A 19,039-nucleotide genomic window follows, 5' to 3' on the forward strand; every position below is an offset into this window, starting at 1 on the left:
GCCCCTCCGCCCCAGGTCCTGTACCCCTAGCCCCTCCGCCCCAGGTCCAGTCCTGTACCCCTAGCCCCTCCGCCCCAGGTCCAGTCCTGTACCCCTAGCCCCTCCGCCCCAGGTCCAGTCCTGTGCCCCTCCGCCCCAGGTCCAGTCCTGTTCCCCAGGTCCAGTCCTGTGCCCCTCCGCGCCAGGTCCAGTCCTGTGCCCCTCCTGCCCCAGGTCCAGTCCTGTGCCCCTCCTGCCCCAGGTCCAGTCCTGTACCCCTAGCCCCTCCGCCCCAGGTCCAGTCCTGTACCCCTAGCCCCTCCGCCCCAGGTCCAGTCCTGTGCCCCTCCACCCCAGGCCCCTAGCTCCTGTGTACTCAAGGTCATGTTTATTTGAACCCTCTTTATCCTTGCCTGTCTCGCTGACAGCTCTCCAATCTGGAATGGCCCCTGTTCCCTATATAGTGCACTACTTTAGACCAGGCCCCTATTCCCTACCTAGTGCACTACCTTGACCAGCTTGATGGTCTGAACTAGTGAACTAGAAAGGGAATAGGAGGACATTTTGTCATGTGATGCCAGAGGGGTCGTCTACAACGAGGTTTATCTTCACACACCTGGACTAGACACACACCTGGACTAGACACACACCTGGACTAGACACACCTGGACTAGACACACACCTGGACTAGACACACCTGGACTAGACACACCTGGACTAGACACACACCTGGACTAGACACACCTGGACTAGACACACCTGGACTAGACACACCTGGACTAGACACACTGTAACAGAGACACACCTGGACTAGACATGCAGTAACAGAGACACACCTGGACTAGACACACCTGGACTAGACACACTGTAACAGAGACACACCTGGACTAGACACACCTGGACTAGACACACTAACAGAGACACACTGTAACAGAGACACTCCTGGACTAGACACTGTAACAGAGACACACTGTAACAGAGACACACCTGGACTAGACACACCTGGACTAGACACACCTGGACTAGACACGCCTGTAACAGAGACACGTGACAGTTGAAATGAAATGTTTTATTTTGCCTGCGTTGCGTAGCAACACATTTTTAGTTATTAAACATGGTTCATTTGTGATTTTATTTTGTATTACTGTGAAAGTTCAACAGGCTCCGCTGTCTCTTTGCTCCTAACAGGCGTGAGACTCGTCGAATGACCCCCCCATATTCACCTTCCTGTGTGGATTCAGTAACATTCCGTCTAGATTGAATACTACTGCTGCTATAGTTTTAATTAAAGATGAGGGGAAGCAGGCTGATTTTTTTAACGGTTAGCGATCCTGTTACGATGTGGTTCTTCTGGTTGTGGACGAGAGAAGACATTTTTAAAGTGTTGGTAGATCTAGTTATGAAGAGGGTGTGTTTTTCTCCCTGCTCTGTCCAGCTCTCTGAGGAACAAACATGAAGAACAAATATTGTTTTTGAAAAGGGTGTGTTGAGGATTCATTTCAAATGGCTCCCTATTCCCTATCTAGTGCTCTACGTAGGGAATAGGGTCCCCCATAGGGGCTTTGGTTAAAAGTAGTGGTCCTGTCTGTCTGTGTGTTTCTACTGAATGTGTTCACAATCTTTTTGCTTTGTAAGACTGTATTTATTGTAAAAGATAAATGGAAAATATGTTGTGCTTGAGTGAGATTAATTATTTTACCCGTCTTGAGTAAATGGGACTCCAATTCCCTTCTCCCCCCCCCCCTCGTGGAATTACACTCACTCAATATGGCCGCCGGGTTCACCCATAACTGTGTACCTGTCTGAGTAAATGGACTCACACTCACTCAACATGGCCGCCGGGTTCACCCATAACTGTGTCATTGAGTTGAAAGGGAACGTCTGCTTCAGTAATTGTCTTTCTATGGGAATATGTCTCCCTTCTCACAGCCTCTCAGACATTATAGATATATCTCTTTCTAGCGCCGGTCAAAAGTAGCGCGCCATTTTTGGATGCAGGGAGAAGGTCCTGTTAGTCGGGTCACAGTCTGTTTCCCACAAGGCATCAGTTGGTGTGAAAGGAGGCTCTTTTCATTCATCTCTCGGTTTGGTTGTTGTCCAAGTGTCCTTTTTGTCTGTCGCTGAGGTGAAGCACTGCAGCCAATCGCCTGTCTGATACATCTGTAGTCGTTTTGATTCAAATGGGGAATAAATTCATCAACAATTCAACGGGTAACACTTGTTTTTCTTCTCACTGGTGGTCGGTACCGTCTGGGGGGGGGCCCGGTCGGTACCGTCTGGGGGGGGGGGCGGTCGGTACCGTCTGGGGGGGGGGGGCGGTCGGTACCGTCTGGGGGGGGCGGTCGGTACCGTCTGGGGGGGGGGGCGGTCGGTACCGTCTGGGGGGGGCGGTCGGTACCATCTGGGGGGGGCGGTCGGTACCGTCTGGGGGGGGGCGGTCGGTACCGTCTGGGGGGGGGCGGTCGGTACCGTCTGGGGGGGGGCGGTCGGTACCGTCTGGGGGGGGCCGGTCGGTACCGTCTGGGGGGGGGGGGGCCGGTCGGTACCGTCCATCTGGGGGGGGGCCCGGTCGGTACCGTCCGTCTGGGGGGGGCGGTCGGTACCGTAGTGCACTATGTAGGGAATAGGGCTCTGGTCTATAGTAGTGCACTATATAGGGAATAGGGCTCTGGTCTATAGTAGTGCACTATATAGGGAATAGGGCTCTGGTCTATAGTGGTACCACTATATAGGGAATAGGGCTCTGGTCTATAGTAGTGTACTATATAGGGAATAGGGCTCTGGTCTATAGTAGTGCACTATATAGGGAATAGGGCTCTGGTCTATAGTAGTACCACTATATAGGGAATAGGGCCCTGGTCTATAGTAGTGCACTATATAGGGAATAGGGCTCTGGTCTATAGTAGTGCACTATATAGGGAATAGGGCTCTGGTCTATAGTAGTGCACTATATAGGGAATAGGGCCCTGGTCTATAGTAGTGTACTATATAGGGAATAGGGCTCTGGTCTATAGTAGTGCACTATATAGGGAATAGGGCTCTGGTCTATAGTAGTGTACTATATAGGGAATAGGGCCCTGGTCTATAGTAGTACCACTATATAGGGAATAGGGCTCTGGTCTATAGTAGTACCACTATATAGGGAATAGGGCTCTGGTCTATAGTAGTGCACTATATAGGGAATAGGGCCCTGGTCTATAGTAGTGCACTATATAGGGAATAGGGCCCTGGTCTATAGTAGTACCACTATATAGGGAATAGGGCTCTGGTCTATAGTAGTACCACTATATAGGGAATAGGGCTCTGGTCTATAGTAGTGCACTACATAGGGAATAGGGCTCTGGTCTATAGTAGTACCACTATATAGGGAATAGGGCTCTGGTCTATAGTAGTGCACTATATAGGGAATAGGGCTCTGGTCTATAGTAGTGTACTATATAGGGAATAGGGCTCTGGTCTATAGTAGTACCACTATATAGGGAATAGGGCTCTGGTCTATAGTAGTGCACTATATAGGGAATAGGGTGCCATTTGTCCAGAATGAGAACATGGTGTTTCTCTGGTGACGAAATGGGCCTGAGGTGAATAAGACTCCCACTGTATTTTCCTGCTGCTGTGTATTTATCCGTACAGGAACATGTACATACAGAAGTATGGTCCTCACATGCACATTGTACTGTCTGTTTTGAAGCATTGGGAACTGTGTCGATACCACAGCAGTCGGACAGAGATGGGGTCTCTAGTGCCAACAGAAGCATAACAGACTAAATAAAGTTACAAAATATTATAAAATCTGATGATGTAAATCCCAAATGGCACTCTATTCCCTACATAGTGCACTACCTTTACTGCCCCGTCTGTTTCTGGGAGAGTCTCAACTCTCCGTCATCTAACAACGAAGAAGTGGGGCATCTTTAACTAAATCAACGTTGACTAAAAGCTTTTAATGTTACATTTGAAAGGGTCTTTATTAAGGCGTGAGGGAACAGAGAGGAGCCCCGTTGAAATACGGAAAGAAAATGTGTCCTTTCGTTTCTGGTTTCCTTGGAGATAATCACAGATCTATGTGATTGGATAGGTGTCAGCCAGCGTTGTCCAATCCTGGCCCCCTTGCGGGATCCCAAAACGGTGCACTTTTTTTTTTGTTTTTGTTTGTTGTTGACTTACAAACACACGATTTCAAATCATCAAAAGACAGATAACCCAAGACTGAGTTGTGAGGCTGACACCTATCCAACTCAAATCTGTGATCACTTCAAGGACGCATGTCTAAAGTATTCCAACGGGGCCCAGGGAGAGAACTCAGGAAGGAGGGCTCCAGTTCGTTAGCTAATTGGTTACATGTCTAAAGTATTCCAACGGGGCCCAGGGAGAGAACTCAGGAAGGATGGCTCCAGTTCGTTAGCTAATTGGTTACAACACGGTTTCCTCATTCACACATTGGCCCTGTTTATACCCGGTGGTAACTTGCGTCCCCTGTCACATTTTAGCCATTTACATTTATACGTGATGTTTAAATATATATCTCGTATCCGTCAACTGTGTCCACATTGTGACCAGATCCACTTCCTGGTCCCATGCCTCTATGCACCAGGTGTAATCTCATCCGCATTGTGACCAGATCCACTTCCTGGTCCCATGCCTCTATGCACCAGGTGTAATCTCATCTATCAGCCGTGTCTCTCTGTTGAACCGTCTGCTTTCACAGCGTCTCAGAACGGGAGTCCAATGACAGGAAACGGTGCAGACAGCCGCCGGGTTTTAATTGGTTGATCTCTCAGTCCATCACCATCTAGCCCAACCCTTAGAACCTCCCCTTACATCCTGGACTTCAGATCGCTGAATGATCCTTGGTATGACCGTCTTAAAACAATTCCCTGTGTTAGCTTGGTAGAGACCCAGCCCCCTGTGTTAGCTTGGTAGAGACCCAGCCCCCTATGTTAGCTTGGTAGAGACCCAGCCCCCTGTGTTAGCTTGGTAGAGACCCAGCCCCCTGTGTTAGCTTAGTAGAGACCCAGCCCCCTGTGTTAGCTTAGTAGAGACCCAGCCCCCTGTGTTAGCTTGGTAGAGACCCAGCCCCCTGTGTTAGCTTGGTAGAGACCCAGCCCCCTGTGTTAGCTTGGTAGAGACCCAGCCCCCCTGTGTTAGCTTGGAAGAGACCCAGCCCCCTGTGTTAGCTTGGAAGAGACCCAGCCCCCTGTTAGCTTGGTAGAGACCCAGCCCCCTGTGTTAGCTTGGTAGAGACCCATCCCCCTGTGTTAGCTTGGTAGAGACCCAGCCCCCTGTGTTAGCTTGGTAGAGACCCAGCCCCCTGTGTTAGCTTGGTAGAGACCCAGCCCCCTGTGTTAGCTTGGTAGAGACCCAGCCCCCTGTGTTAGCTTGGTAGAGACCCAGCCCCCTGTGTTAGCGTGGTAGAGACCCAGCCCCCTGTGTTAGCGTGGTAGAGACCCAGCCCCCTGTGTTAGCTTGGTAGAGACCCAGCCCCCTGTGTTAGCTTGGTAGAGACCCAGCCCCCTGTGTTAGCTTGGTAGAGACCCAGCCCCCTGTGTTAGCGTGGTAGAGACCCAGCCCCCTGTGTTAGCGTGGTAGAGACCCAGCCCCCTGTGTTAGCGTGGTAGAGACCCAGCCCCCTGTGTTAGCGTGGTAGAGACCCAGCCCCCTGTGTTAGCGTGGTAGAGACCCAGCCCCCTGTGTTAGCGTGGTAGAGACCCAGCCCCCTGTGTTAGCTTGGTAGAGACCCAGCCCCCTGTGTTAGCTTGGTAGAGACCCAGCCCCCTGTGTTAGCTTGGTAGAGACCCAGCCCCCTGTGTTAGCTTGGTAGAGACCCAGCCCCCTGTGTTAGCTTGGTAGAGACCCAGCCCCCTATGTTAGCTTGGTAGAGACCCAGCCCCCTGTGTTAGCTTGGTAGAGACCCAGCCCCCTGTGTTAGCGTGGTAGAGACCCAGCCCCCTGTGTTAGCTTGGTAGAGACCCAGCCCCCTGTGTTAGCGTGGTAGAGACCCAGCCCCCTGTGTTAGCGTGGTAGAGACCCAGCCCCCTGTGTTAGCTTGGTAGAGACCCAGCCCCCTGTGTTAGCTTGGTAGAGACCCAGCCCCCTATGTTAGCTTCCCCCAAATAATATGGTTGTGATAAATGGTTTATTTTGATTGATGATTTTTTTGCCATTTTTCACATCTGATGGAAGCCCATTCCTGCCACCAAAATAAAATATCGATACTGTCTTAAAAACAAACTCCTGCAGCCCAGAGTATTTCCCTGATCTGGAAGGCTAAACTACAGTACATTCAGAAAGTATTCAGAGTTTCAGACCCCTGGACTTTTTCCACATTTTGTTACGTTACAGCCTTATTCTAAAATGGATTAAATTGTTTATTTTCCTCATCAAGCTACACACAATACCCCATAATGACATCACAATACCCCATTAATGACAAAGCAAAAACAGGTTAAAAATGTTTTGGCAAATAAAAGACAAAACATATCACATTTATATAAGTATTCAGACCCTTTACTCAGTACTTTGTTAAAGCACCTTTGGCAGCGATTACAACCTCGAGTCTTCTTGGGTATGACGCTACAAGCTTGGCACACCTGTATTTGGGGAGTTTCTCCCATTCTTCTCTGCAGATCCTCTCAGGCTCTGTCAGGTTGGATGGGGAGCGTCGCTGCACAGCTATTTTCAGGTCTCTCCAGAGATGTTTGATCGGGTTCAAGTCTGGACTCTGGCTGAGCCACTCAAGGACATTCAGAGGCTTGTCCTGAAGCCACTCCTGCGTTGTCTTGGCTGTGTCCATAGGGTCGTTGTCCTGTTGGAAGGTGAACCTTCACCCCAGTCTGAGGTCCTGAGCGTTTTCATCAAGGATCTCTCTGTACTTTACTCCGTTCATCTTACCTCAATCCTGACTAGTCTCCCAGTCCCTACCGCTGAAAAACAGCCCCACAACATGATGCTGCCACCACCATGCTTCACTGTAGGGATGCTGCCAGGTTTCCTCCAGACGTGACGCTTGGCATTCAGGCCGAAGAGTTCAATCTTGGTTTCATCAGACCAGTGAATCTTGTTTCTCATGTTCTGAGATTCCTTTAGGTGCCTTTTGCCAAACTCCAAGCGGGCTGTCATGTGCCTTTTACTGAGGAGTGGCTTCCGTCCAGCCACTCTACCATAAAGGCCTGATTGGTGGAGTGCTGCAGAGATGGTTGTCCTTCTGGAAGGTTCTCCCATCTCCACAGAGGAACTCTGGAGCTCTGTCAGAGTGACCATCAGGTTCTTGCTCAGTTTGGCCGGGCGGCCAGCTCTAGGAAGAGTCTTGGTGGTTCCAAACTTCTTCCATTTAAGAATGATGGAGGCCACTGTGTTCTTGGGGACCTACAATGGTGCAGAAATGTTTTGAACCCTTCCCCAGATCTGTGCCTCGACACAATCCTGTCTCGGAGCTCTACGGCCATTTCTCCAGACCCTAGTAGTATGGTATGACAGTAATAAACCAGGTAAAACTCCAGACCCTAGTAGTATGGTATGACAGTAATAAACCAGGTAAAACTCCAGACCCTAATAGTATAATATGACAGTAATAAACCAGGTAAAACTCCAGACCCTAGTAGTATAGTATGACAGTAATAAACCAGGTAAAACTCCAGACCCTAGTAGTATAGTATGACAGTAATAAACCAGGTAAAACTCCAGACCCTAGTAGTACAGTAATAAACCAGGTAAAACTCCAGACCCTAGTAGTATGGTATGACAGTAATAAACCAGGTAAAACTCCAGACCCTAGTAGTAAAGTAATAAACCAGGTAAAACTCCAGACCCTAGTAGTATAGTATGACAGTAATAAACCAGGTAAAACTCCAGACCCTAGTAGTATAGTATGACAGTAATAAACCAGGTAAAACTCCAGACCCTAGTAGTACAGTAATAAACCAGGTAAAACTCCAGACCCTAGTAGTATGGTATGACATAGTAATAACTTTATGTGGACTATGATGGGACCAGATATTTTCTAATCAGGTCATATGGTTTGAAATAAACACTGACAGTAGAATGACCAGGACTGAGACCAGGACTGAGACCAGGACTGAGACCAGGACTGAGACAGTAGAATGACCAGGACTGAGACCAGGACTGAGACCAGGACTGTGACAGTAGAATGACCAGGACTGTGACCAGGACTGTGACAGTAGAATGACCAGGACTGTGACAGTAGAATGACCAGGACTGTGACAGTAGAATGACCAGGACTGTGACCGTAGAATGACCAGGACTGTGACCAGGACTGTGACAGTAGAATGACCAGGCCTGTGACAGTAGAATGACCAGGCCTGTGACAGTAGAATGACCAGGACTGTGACCAGGACTGAGACAAGGACTGAGACAGTAGAGTCCTGAGACCAGGACTGTGACCAGGACTGTGACAGTAGAATGACCAGGACTGTGACCAGGACTGTGACTGTAGAATGACCAGGACTGAGACCAGGACTGTGACAGTAGAATGACCAGGACTGTGACAGTAGAATGACCAGGACTGAAACCAGGACTGTGACAGTAGAATGACCAGGACTGAGACCAGGACTGAGACCAGGACTGTGACAGTAGAATGACCAGGACTGAGACCAGGACTGACACCAGGACTGTGACAGTAGAATGACCAGGACTGAGACCAGGACTGAGACAGTAGAATGACCAGGACTGAGACCAGGACTGAGACCAGGACTGTGACAGTAGAATGACCAGGACCGAGACCAGGACTGTGACAGAATGACCAGGACTGTGACAGTAGAATGACCAGGACTGAGACCAGGACTGTGACAGTAGAATGACCAGGACTGTGACCAGGACTGTGACAGTAGAATGACCAGGACTGAGACCAGGACTGTGACAGTAGAATGACCAGGACTGAGACCAGGACTGAGACCAGGACTGAGACCAGGACTGTGACAGTAGAATGACCAGGACTGAGACCAGGACTGAGACCAGGACTGAGACAGTAGAATGACCAGGACTGAGACCAGGACTGAGACCAGGACTGAGACCAGGACTGAGCTGACTGTATGCAGGGTTGTATCATCTGGAATTAAACAGTTATAATGTCTAGGTAGCCAAACCACCCACACTTTCAATAGGAACCAAATGTGATCACATTCTCTCTTAACACACACAGTAAATAGTCCTATTTCAGACTGTAATACATGATGTTACCGCTTGGTTTCCCCTGGCCAGAAGAGATCTGGGAAGAGGCTTGTCTGGGCCACCTGCAGCTGGGGTAGTTATCAGTAGGCTGGGGTAGTTATCAGTAGGCTACTCTAGACCAGCTGTGGTAGTTATCAGTAGGCTACTCTAGACCAGCTGGGGTAGTTATCAGTAGAATGGGGTAGTTATCAGTAGGCTACTCTAGGCCAGCTGGGGTAGTTATCAGTAGGCTGGGGTAGTTATCAGTAGGCTACTCGACCAGCTGGGGTAGTTATCAGTAGGCTACTCTAGGCCAGCTGGGGTAGTTATCAGTAGCCTACTCTAGGCCAGCTGGGGTAGTTATCAGTAGGCTGGGGTAGTTATCAGTTGGCTACTCTTGGCCAGCTGGGGTAGTTATCAGTAGGCTACTCTTGGCCAGCTGGGGTAGTTATCAGTAGGCTACTCTTGGCCAGCTGGGGTAGTTATCAGTAGGCTACTCTAGGCCAGCTGGGGTAGTTATCAGTAGGCTACTATAGACCAGCTGGGGTAGTTATCAGTAGGCTACTCTAGACCAGCTGGGGTAGTTATCAGTAGGCTACTCTAGACCAGCTGGGGTAGTTATCAGTAGGCTACTCTAGACCAGCTGTGGTAGTTATCAGTAGGCTACTCTAGACCAGCTGGGGTAGTTATCAGTAGGCTGGGGTAGTTATCAGTAGGCTACTCTAGACCAGCTGGGGTAGTTATCAGTAGGCTACTCTAGACCAGCTGTGGTAGTTATCAGTAGACTACTCTAGACCAGCTGGGGTAGTTATCAGTAGGCTACTCTAGACCAGCTGGGGTAGTTATCAGTAGGCTACTCTAGGCCAGCTGGGGTAGTTATCAGTAGGGTTAGGGTTAGGCCAGCTGGGGTAGTTATCAGCAGGCTACTCTAGGCCAGCTGGGGTAGTTATCAGTAGGCTACTCTAGGCCAGCTGGGGTAGTTATCAGTAGGCTACTCTAGGCCAGCTGGGGTAGTTATCAGTAGGCTACTCTAGACCAGCTGGGGTAGTTATCAGTGGGCTACTCTAGGCCAGCTGGGGTAGTTATCAGTAGGCTTTGGTAGTTATCAGTAGGCTGGGGTAGTTATCAGTAGGCTGGGGTAGTTATCAGTAGGCTGGGGTAGTTATCAGTAGGCTGGGGTAGTTATCAGTAGGCTACTCTAGACCAGCTGGGGTAGTTATCAGTAGGCTGGGGTAGTTATCAGTAGGCTACTCTAGACCAGCTGGGGTAGTTATCAGTAGGCTACTCTAGACCAGCTGTGGTAGTTATCAGTAGGCTACTCTAGACCAGCTGGGGTAGTTATCAGTAGGCTACTCTAGGCCATGCTGGGGTAGTTATCATAGGGTTAGGGTTAGGCCAGCTGGGGTAGTTATCAGCAGGCTACTCTAGGCAGCTGGGTAGTTATCAGTAGGCTACTCTAGGCCAGCTGGGGTAGTTATCAGTAGGCTACTCTAGAACAGACTGGGGTAGTTATCAGTAGGCCAGCTGGGGTAGTTATCAGTAGGGCTACTCTAGACCAGCTGGGGTAGTTATCAGTAGGGTTTAGGGTTAGGCCAGCTGGGTAGTTATCAGCAGGCTACTCTAGGCCAGCTGGGGTAGTTATCAGTAGGCTACTCTAGGCCAGCTGGGGTAGTTATCAGTAGGCTACTCTAGGCCAGCTGGGGGTAGTTATCAGTAGGCTACTCTAGACCAGCTGGGGGTAGTTATCAGTGGGCTACTCTAGCCAGCTGGGGTAGTTTCGTATCAGTAGGCTGGGGGTAGTTATCAGTAGGCTGGGGTTAGTTATCAGTAGGCTGGGGTAGTTATCAGTAGGCTGGGGTAGTTATCAGTAGGCTGGGGTAGTTATCAGTAGGCTGGGGTAGTTATCAGTAGGCTGGGGTAGTTATCAGTAGGCTGGGGTAGTTATCAGTAGGCTACAGTTGATAATTCATGAGGAGAATCAGTCTTAACAACAGCACTTTGTCCCTCTTTCAATGCTTTTGTGTCAATTATTTTATTAAACAATATAAAGTGTTCGGGCAAATGCCAGTTCAGCAATGGACTCTGCAACGTGGATAGATAGACATTACCACATAATGCTACAAATGACAAAACACAGAGTATACACACTATATATATACACACACCCCTTCAAATCAGTGGATTTGGTTATTTCAGCCACACCCGTTGTTGACAGATGTATAAAATCGAGCACACAGCCACGCAATCTCCATAGACAAACATTGGCAGTAGAATGGCCCCGTACTGAAGAGCTCAGTGATTTTTTTCAACGTGGCACTTTTCATAGGATGCCAACTTTCCAACAAGTCAGTTTGTCACATTTCTGCCCTGCTAGAGTTGCCCCCCCGGTCAGTGCTGTTATTGTGAAGTGGAAACGTCTAGGAGCAACAACGGCTCAGCCGTTTAGTGGTAGGCCACAGAACGGGACCGCCTAGTGCTGAAGGCCGTACAAATCATCCGTCTTCGGGTTGCAACACACACTACCGAGTTCCAAACTGCCTCTGGAAGCAGTTTGGGGAAGGCCCTTTCCTGTTTCAACATGACAATGCCCCCGTGCACAAAGCGAGGTCCATACAAAAGTGGTGTGTCGAGATCGGTGTGGAAGAACTTGACTGGCCTGCACAGAGCCCTGTCCTCAACCCCATCGAACACCTTTGGGATGAATTGGAACACAGACTGCGAGCCAGACCTAATCGCCCAACATCAGTGCCTGACCTCGTGGCTGAATGGAAGCAAGTCCCTGCAGCAATGTTCCAACATCTAGTGGAAAGCCTTCCCAGAAGAGTGGAGGCTGTTATAGCAGCAATGTTCCAACATCTAGTGGAAAGCCTTCCCAGAAGAGTGGAGGCTGTTATAGCAGCAAAGAGGGGACCAACTCCATATTAATGCCCATGATTTATGGAATGAGATGTTGGACGACCAGGTGTCCACATACTTTTGTTCATGTATGTTCTGTCTAAATGGTTTTAGTATCTCAATGTCTAGTTAGAAGCTCAAAATGTTGACGCAGTATCGACATTTAATTGTATTTTGGGTGGCAGGAACGGGCTTCCATAAATCCAACTAACCCAGGCTCGCTCCCTCCCACTCCTCGATTTAAAGCCACGCCTCACAGTCATGTGATTCGCTCAGAATTTGAATTGATGAGCATGTCACTCAGTAAATCCACACCCCCTTTAAGTTCCAGACAGTCCACAGTTACCCAGGCTCTCCAGGACAGCACCGGCAGCCTGGGGACGAGGTCAGACCAGACAGAAACAGGCTTTGTATCTACGACTACTAAAGCTGAGTATCAGCAGGTCCTATGTTTCTATATTCACCCATCTTGTTTCCAGTGCTGAGGAAAAATACTCCTCTTTCATACATGTGTGAATTTACAAATAGTTTTTTTAATTTTTTTTTATGTTATATGGATGCTAATAATTCCCCGTTAAACTGTAGGGTTAAAGGATCCCCAGACCGTTTGCCTGATGGAAACCTACTCCCTGGAAACTACAGCCCTGGTCAATACAGGGAATAACGGTGACATTTTGGTCTCAGAGTAACATCCTTTATGTGTCAGTGGTGTGCTGATAGGCTGAAGACCACAGGTAACAAAGCCCTGGGACTTAGAAAAACAATCCCCTTTAAAACCTTCCCCGCCACACAGTGAACCTCGCAGATAGAAACACAAAACACAGACAGAAGCGTCACTTTCCTAAAGGCTTATCAGTGAGTAGTTAAGCAGCAGGATATTTACAACAAAACAGAGACGACGTCCAAAATGGCACCCTATTCCCTTTACTAGAGCACTGCTTTAGGTCAGAGTCCACACAGGGTTAGGTCAAAGTTAGTGCACTAAACTGGGAACAGAGTTCCATTTAGATTCGTCCAGAGACATTCTAAATCATTTTAGTTCCAGGTCAGAGTTCCAGCCAATGGCACTTCACTTTCGCGATCATGACAGGACAGGTGTGTTGCTATGCCTGTTTCCCCCCGGCGACCGCCTCGCACCCATCGGCGAATCCTCATCGAGCAGGAACGTGACAGAGGGAAGAGGCACTTTTGATTGGCTGGTTTTCATTGTGCCAAAGGTTTTTTTTAATAGTCATCTCTTGCCGTTGACTCCAGGTTTGGTTGTAGTTCTCTGCCTCGCCACCAGATGGGAGTGTTGCTGTAATTCCAGGTTTGGTTGTAGTTCTCTGCCTCGCCACCAGATGGGAGTGTTGCTGTAATTCCAGGTTTGGTTGTAGTTCTGTCTCGCCACCAGATCGGAGTGTTGCAGTAATTCCTCCATGTCACCACCAGATGGTGGTAGTGTTGCTGTAATTCCACCATGTCACCACCAGATGGTGGTAGTGTTGCTGTAATTCCTCCATGTCACCACCAATGGGGGAGTGTTGCTGTAATTCCTCCATGTCACCACCAGATGGGGGGTAGTGTTGCTGTAATTCCTCCATGTCACCACCAGATGGTGGTAGTGTTGCTGTAATTCCTCCATGTCACCACCAGATGGTGGTAGTGTTGCTGTAATTCCTCCATGTCACCACCAGATGGTGGTAGTGTTGCTGTAATTCCTCCATGTCACCACCAGATGGTGGTAGTGTTGCTGTAGTGGTGTCAGTCAGGGCCTGATGCAGGAAGGCACTTCGTAGGGAGGTTCTGGGGGCAGTTGGGAGGACTGGAGCTCTGATCTGCTATGTCATCAGGATGGGCTTCTGTCTCACCTCCAGGATATCTGATGACAAGACAACAACAGAATCAGTCAGCAGTTTACGTCAATACTGTCATTTCCACAACAGGGAAAGTCCATAATGGCTCCCTATTCTCTAGAAAGTGTAAAGAATCTAGATGAGAGGATCCTAGCCGTGCCCCTTGGAGCATGTGCAGACCAGCCGCTGTTGTGTTTTCAATCTCCCTCTAGCTCGGGCTGTTCTCCCCACCTGCTGTTCTCCCCACCTGCTGTTCTCCCCACCTGCTGTTCTCCCCACCTGCTGTTCTCCCCACCTGCTTTAAGATGTCCACCCACCCGTCCTGCTCACAAAGGAAGGGAAAGTAACTTGATGACTACTGAGCAGTAACACTCACTTTCCTTCATCCTGAAGTGGTTAGAGAGACTAGTCAAAGACCACTCCACCTCCTCCCTCCCTGACACCTTCTCCCTCTCCACCTCCTCCCTCCCACTTCACCTCATCCTCCTTCACCCCTCCCTGACCCCTACCCTCCCCCCCCACTTCACCTCCTCTCCCCTCACACCCCTCCCTCCTCTTCACTCCCTACTCCACCTTCCCCCTCCCTGACACCTCCTCCCTCTCCACTCCTCCTCCTCTCCACTCCCTCCTCTCACCTCCACTCTCACTCCTCCCTCCCCACTCCACCTCCTCCCTCTCCTCTTCACCTCCTCCCTCTCCTCTCCACCTCCTCCCTCTCCACTTCACCTCCCTCCCTGACACCACCTCCCTCTCCACCACTCCTCCCTCTCCTCCCCTCCTCCCTCTCCTCCCCTCCTCCCTCTCCACCACCCCCTCTCCTGACACCTCCTCCTCTCTTCACCTCCTCCCTCTCCACTTCATTCCTCCCTCCCACTTCACCTCCTCCTCCCCACTTCACCTCCTCCCTCCCCACTTCACCTCCCTCTCCATCTCACCTCCCTCTCCATCTCACCTCCTCCTCTCCATCTCACTCCTCCCTCTCCACCTCCTCCACCTCCACCCTCCCACTCCTCCACCTCCACCCTCTCCACTTCACCTCCACCCTCTCCACTTCACCTCCACCCTCCCCGACACGCTCAACCCTCTCCAATTCGTCTACCGCCCCGACAGATTCACGGACGACGCCATCACCACTGCACTGCCCACTGGCCTCACCCACCTGGACCAGAGGAACATATATGTCAGAATGCTGTTCATTGACTACAGCTCGACCTTCAATACCACAGCGCCCTCCAAGCTCCCGGCCCTGAACTCCTCCTTACTAATGGGTCCCACTCCATCACCAAGTTCCCATACTGTCAGGCTGCTCATAGTGTTCTACAGGAGCACCATCGAGAGCATACTGTCAGGCTGCATCACAGTGTTCTACAGGAGAGCACCATCGAGAGCATACTGTCAGGCTGCATCACAGTGTTCTACAGGAGCACCATCGAGAGCATACTGTCAGGCTGCATCACAGTGTTCTACAGGAGCACCATCGAGAGCACACTGTCAGGCTGCATCACAGTGTTTCTACAGGAGCACCATCGAGAGCATACTGTCAGGCTGCATCACAGTGTTCTACAGGAGCACCATCGAGAGCACACTGTCAGGCTGCATCACAGTGTTCTACAGGAGCACCATCGAGAGCATACTGTCAGGCTGCATCACAGCCTGGTACAGCAACTCCGCTGACCGCAAGGAGCTACAGAGGGTGACAGGTGCAGCCGAACACACCATTGGGTGCACACTGCCTTCCATACAGGACACCTACAACACCAGGTCTCACAGGAAGGCCACTGCCGTCCCTACAGGACACCTCCAACACCAGGTCTCACAGGAAGGCCACTGCCGTCCCTACAGGACACCTCCAACACTAGGTCTCACAGGAAGGCCACTGCCGTCCCATACAGGACACCTACAACACCAGGTCTCACAGGAAGGCCACCGCCGTCCCTACAGGACACCTACAACACCAGGTCTCACAGGAAGGCCACCGCCGTCCCTACAGGACACCTACAACACCAGGTCTCACAGGAAGGCCACTGCCGTCCCTACAGGACACCTACAACACCAGGTCACACAGGAAGGCCACCGCCGTCCCTACAGGACACCTACAACACCAGGTCTCACAGGAAGGCCACTGCCGTCCCTACAGGACACCTACAACACCAGGTCTCACTGGAAGGCCACTGCCGTCCCTACAGGACACCTCCAACACCAGGTCTCACAGGAAGGCCACTGCCGTCCCGACAGGACACCTCCAACACCAGGTCTCACTGGAAGGCCACCGCCGTCCCTACAGGACACCTACAACACCAGGTCTCACAGGAAGGCCACTGCCGTCCCTACAGGACACCTACAACACCAGGTCTCACAGGAAGGCCACCGCCGTCCCATACAGGACACCTACAACACCAGGTCTCACAGGAAGGTAAAGAGAGTCACCAGGGACCTCCGCCACCAGAGCCACGGCCTGTTCCCCCCGCTGCCATCACTCTGACAGACATTTACCCTGCCCCCACCCACATAATCAACAGTAACTTGATTATGCCATTCTTAGTGCAAATTTAGACATAATAAAAAGACCTAGCTAGCTAAGACAAAGTCAAACAGTTCCATAGATTAGGGCCTAATGACCTGATTTCCTTCTATGAACTGTAACTCAGTAAAATCTTTGTTCAGTATACGTCTGTAACCCTGTACATGTAACTAATGGGAATAGGAAACCATTAGGGACTGATAGTGTGGGGGTCTTGACCTGAGGGAATAGGGAACCATTAGGGACTGATAGTGTGGGGGTCTTGACCTGAGGGAATAGGGAACCATTAGGGACTGATAGTGGGGGGTCTTGACCTGAGGGAATAGGGAATAGGGAACCATTAGGGACTGATAGTGTGGGGGTCTTGACCTGAGGGAATAGGGAACCATTGGGGAGATAGTGTAGGGGTCTTGACCTGAGGGAATAGGGAACCATTAGGACTGATAGTGGGGGTCTGACCTGAGGGAATAGGGAACCATTAGGGACTGATAGTGTGGGGGTCTAGACCTGAGGGAATAGGGAACCATTAGGGACTGATAGTGTGGGGGTCTAGACCTGAGGGAATAGGGAACCATTAGGGACTGATAGTGTGGGGGTCTTGACCTGAGGGAATAGGGAACCATTAGGGACTGATAGTGTGGGGGTCTAGACCTGAGGGAATAGGGAACCAGTAGGACTGATGTGTGGGGGTCTTGACCTGAGGGAATAGGGAACCATTAGGGACTGATAGTGTGGGGGTCTTGACCTGAGGGAATAGGGAACCATTAGGGACTGATAGTGTGGGGGTCTTGACCTGAGGGAATAGGGAACCATTAGGGACTGATAGTGTGGGGTCTTGACCTGAGGGAATAGGGAATAGGGAACCATTAGGGACTGATAGTGTGGGGGTCTTGACCTGAGGGAATAGGGAACCATTAGGACTGATAGTGTGGGGGTCTTGACCTGAGGGAATAGGGAACCATTAGGGACTGATAGTGTGGGGGTCTTGACCTGAGGGAATAGGGAACCATTAGGGACTGATAGTGTGGGGGTCTTGACCTGAGGGAATAGGGAACCATTAGGGACTGATAGTGTGGGGGTCTAGACCTGAGGGAATAGGGAATAGGGAATAGGGAACCATTAGGGACTGATAGTGTGGGGTCTTGACCTGAGGGAATAGGGAACCATTAGGGACTGATGTGGGGGTCTTGACCTGAGGGAATAGGGAACCATTAGGGACTGATAGTGTGGGGGTCTGACCTGAGGGAATAGGGAACCATTAGGGATGATGTGTGGGGGTCTAGACCTGAGGGAATAGGGAATAGGGAACCATTAGGGACTGATAGTGTGGGGGTCTTGACCTGAGGGAATAGGGAACCATTAGGGACTGATAGTGTGGGGGTCTTGACCTGAGGGAATAGGGAACCATTAGGGACTGATGGTTTGTGGGTCTTGACCTGAGGGAATAGTGAACCATTTAGGACTGATGGTTTGTGGGTCTTGACCTGAGGTGATTCGGTGCAGCGGCAGGGTGACGTAGGTCAGGTGGGAGTAAAGCAGGAAGTACTCCTCTGTCCGGTTCAGTTTGAGCCAAGATCCCACCAGGGAGCGTCCTGTACCCGACAGGGAGCGAGACCGAGGTTGGACTGGTTACACAGGTCTGCATGGGGTACATGATCCAGGTTGTAGGTTATACTCTCTCTCTCCAACACATCCAGGTTATACACTCTCTCTTCAACACATCCGGTTATACACCCTCTCTCTTTCTCAACACATCCAGGTTATACACTCTCCAACACATCCAGGTTATACACCCTCTCTCTCTCAACACATCCAGGTTATACACCTCTCTCTCTCACAATCCAGGTTATACACCCTCTCTCTCCAACACATCCAGGTTATCACCCTCTCTCTCTCCAACACTCCAGGTTAACACTCTCTCTCTCTCTCTCTCTCCAACACATCCAGGTTATACACCCTCTCCCTCTCCAACACATCCAGGTTATACACCCTCTCTCTCTAACACATCCAGGTTATACTCTCTCTCCAACACATCCAGGTTATACACCAACTCTCTCTCCGAACACATCTCTCTACAACACATCCAGGTTATACACTCTCTCTCTCTCTCTCCAACACATCCAGGTTATACACTCTCTCTCTCCAACACATCCAGGTTATACACTCTCTCTCTCTCTCTCCAACACATCCAGGTTATACACCCTCTCCCTCTCCACACATCCAGGTTATACACTCTCTCCACTGCAAACACATCCAGGTTATACACCTCTCTCTCTCTCTGCAACACATCCAGGTTATACACCCTCTCTCTCTCCAACACATCCAGTTATACACCCTCTCCAACACATCCAGGTTATACACCCTCTCCAACACATCCAGGTTATACCTCTCCAACACATCCAGGTTATACACCCTCTCTCTCTCCAACACATCCAGGTTATACACCCTCTCTCTCTCCAACACATCCAGGTTATACACTCTCTCTCTCTCTCCAACACATCCAGGTTATACACCCTCTCCAACACATCCAGGTTATACACTCTCTCTCTCTCCAACACATCCAGGTTATACACCCTCTCTCTCTCCAACACATCTAGGTTATACTCTCTCTCTCTCTCCAAACATCCAGGTTATACACTCTTCT

General features: G+C 50.3%; 1 protein-coding gene and 1 long non-coding RNA gene across 2 annotated transcripts; both read right to left on the reverse strand.

Moving 5' to 3' along the window:
* Window positions 1–522: 522 nt before the first annotated feature.
* On the reverse strand, window positions 523–1,480 carry LOC115182262 (uncharacterized). Its single transcript, XR_003873691.1, has 3 exons — window positions 951–1,480; window positions 831–876; window positions 523–644 (listed from the first exon to the last, which is right to left on the reverse strand). It is a non-coding gene; the product is annotated as an uncharacterized LOC115182262 (long non-coding RNA).
* Window positions 1,481–7,519: 6,039 nt separating this feature from the next.
* Window positions 7,520–9,166, reverse strand: LOC115182276 (uncharacterized). The gene is made up of 3 exons (XM_029743893.1): window positions 9,157–9,166; window positions 8,120–9,043; window positions 7,520–8,048 (listed from the first exon to the last, which is right to left on the reverse strand). The coding sequence occupies exons 1-3, from the start codon at window positions 9,164–9,166 to the stop codon at window positions 7,957–7,959; spliced, it is 1,026 nt and encodes a 341-aa protein (XP_029599753.1). The 3' UTR covers window positions 7,520–7,956.
* Window positions 9,167–19,039: the final 9,873 nt, after the last annotated feature.

This window comes from Salmo trutta, unplaced genomic scaffold, assembly GCF_901001165.1.
Source record: "Salmo trutta unplaced genomic scaffold, fSalTru1.1, whole genome shotgun sequence".
NCBI classification, from domain to species: Eukaryota; Metazoa; Chordata; class Actinopteri; order Salmoniformes; family Salmonidae; genus Salmo; species Salmo trutta.

Bases quoted from the DNA above. Each gene is read 5' to 3' on its own strand.
- LOC115182276 (XM_029743893.1), bottom strand. The intron at 8,049-8,119 runs GTCACAGTCCTG...GTCTCAGTCCTG, and splicing joins ACAGTCCTGGTCATTCTACT to GTCTCAGTCCTGGTCTCAGT.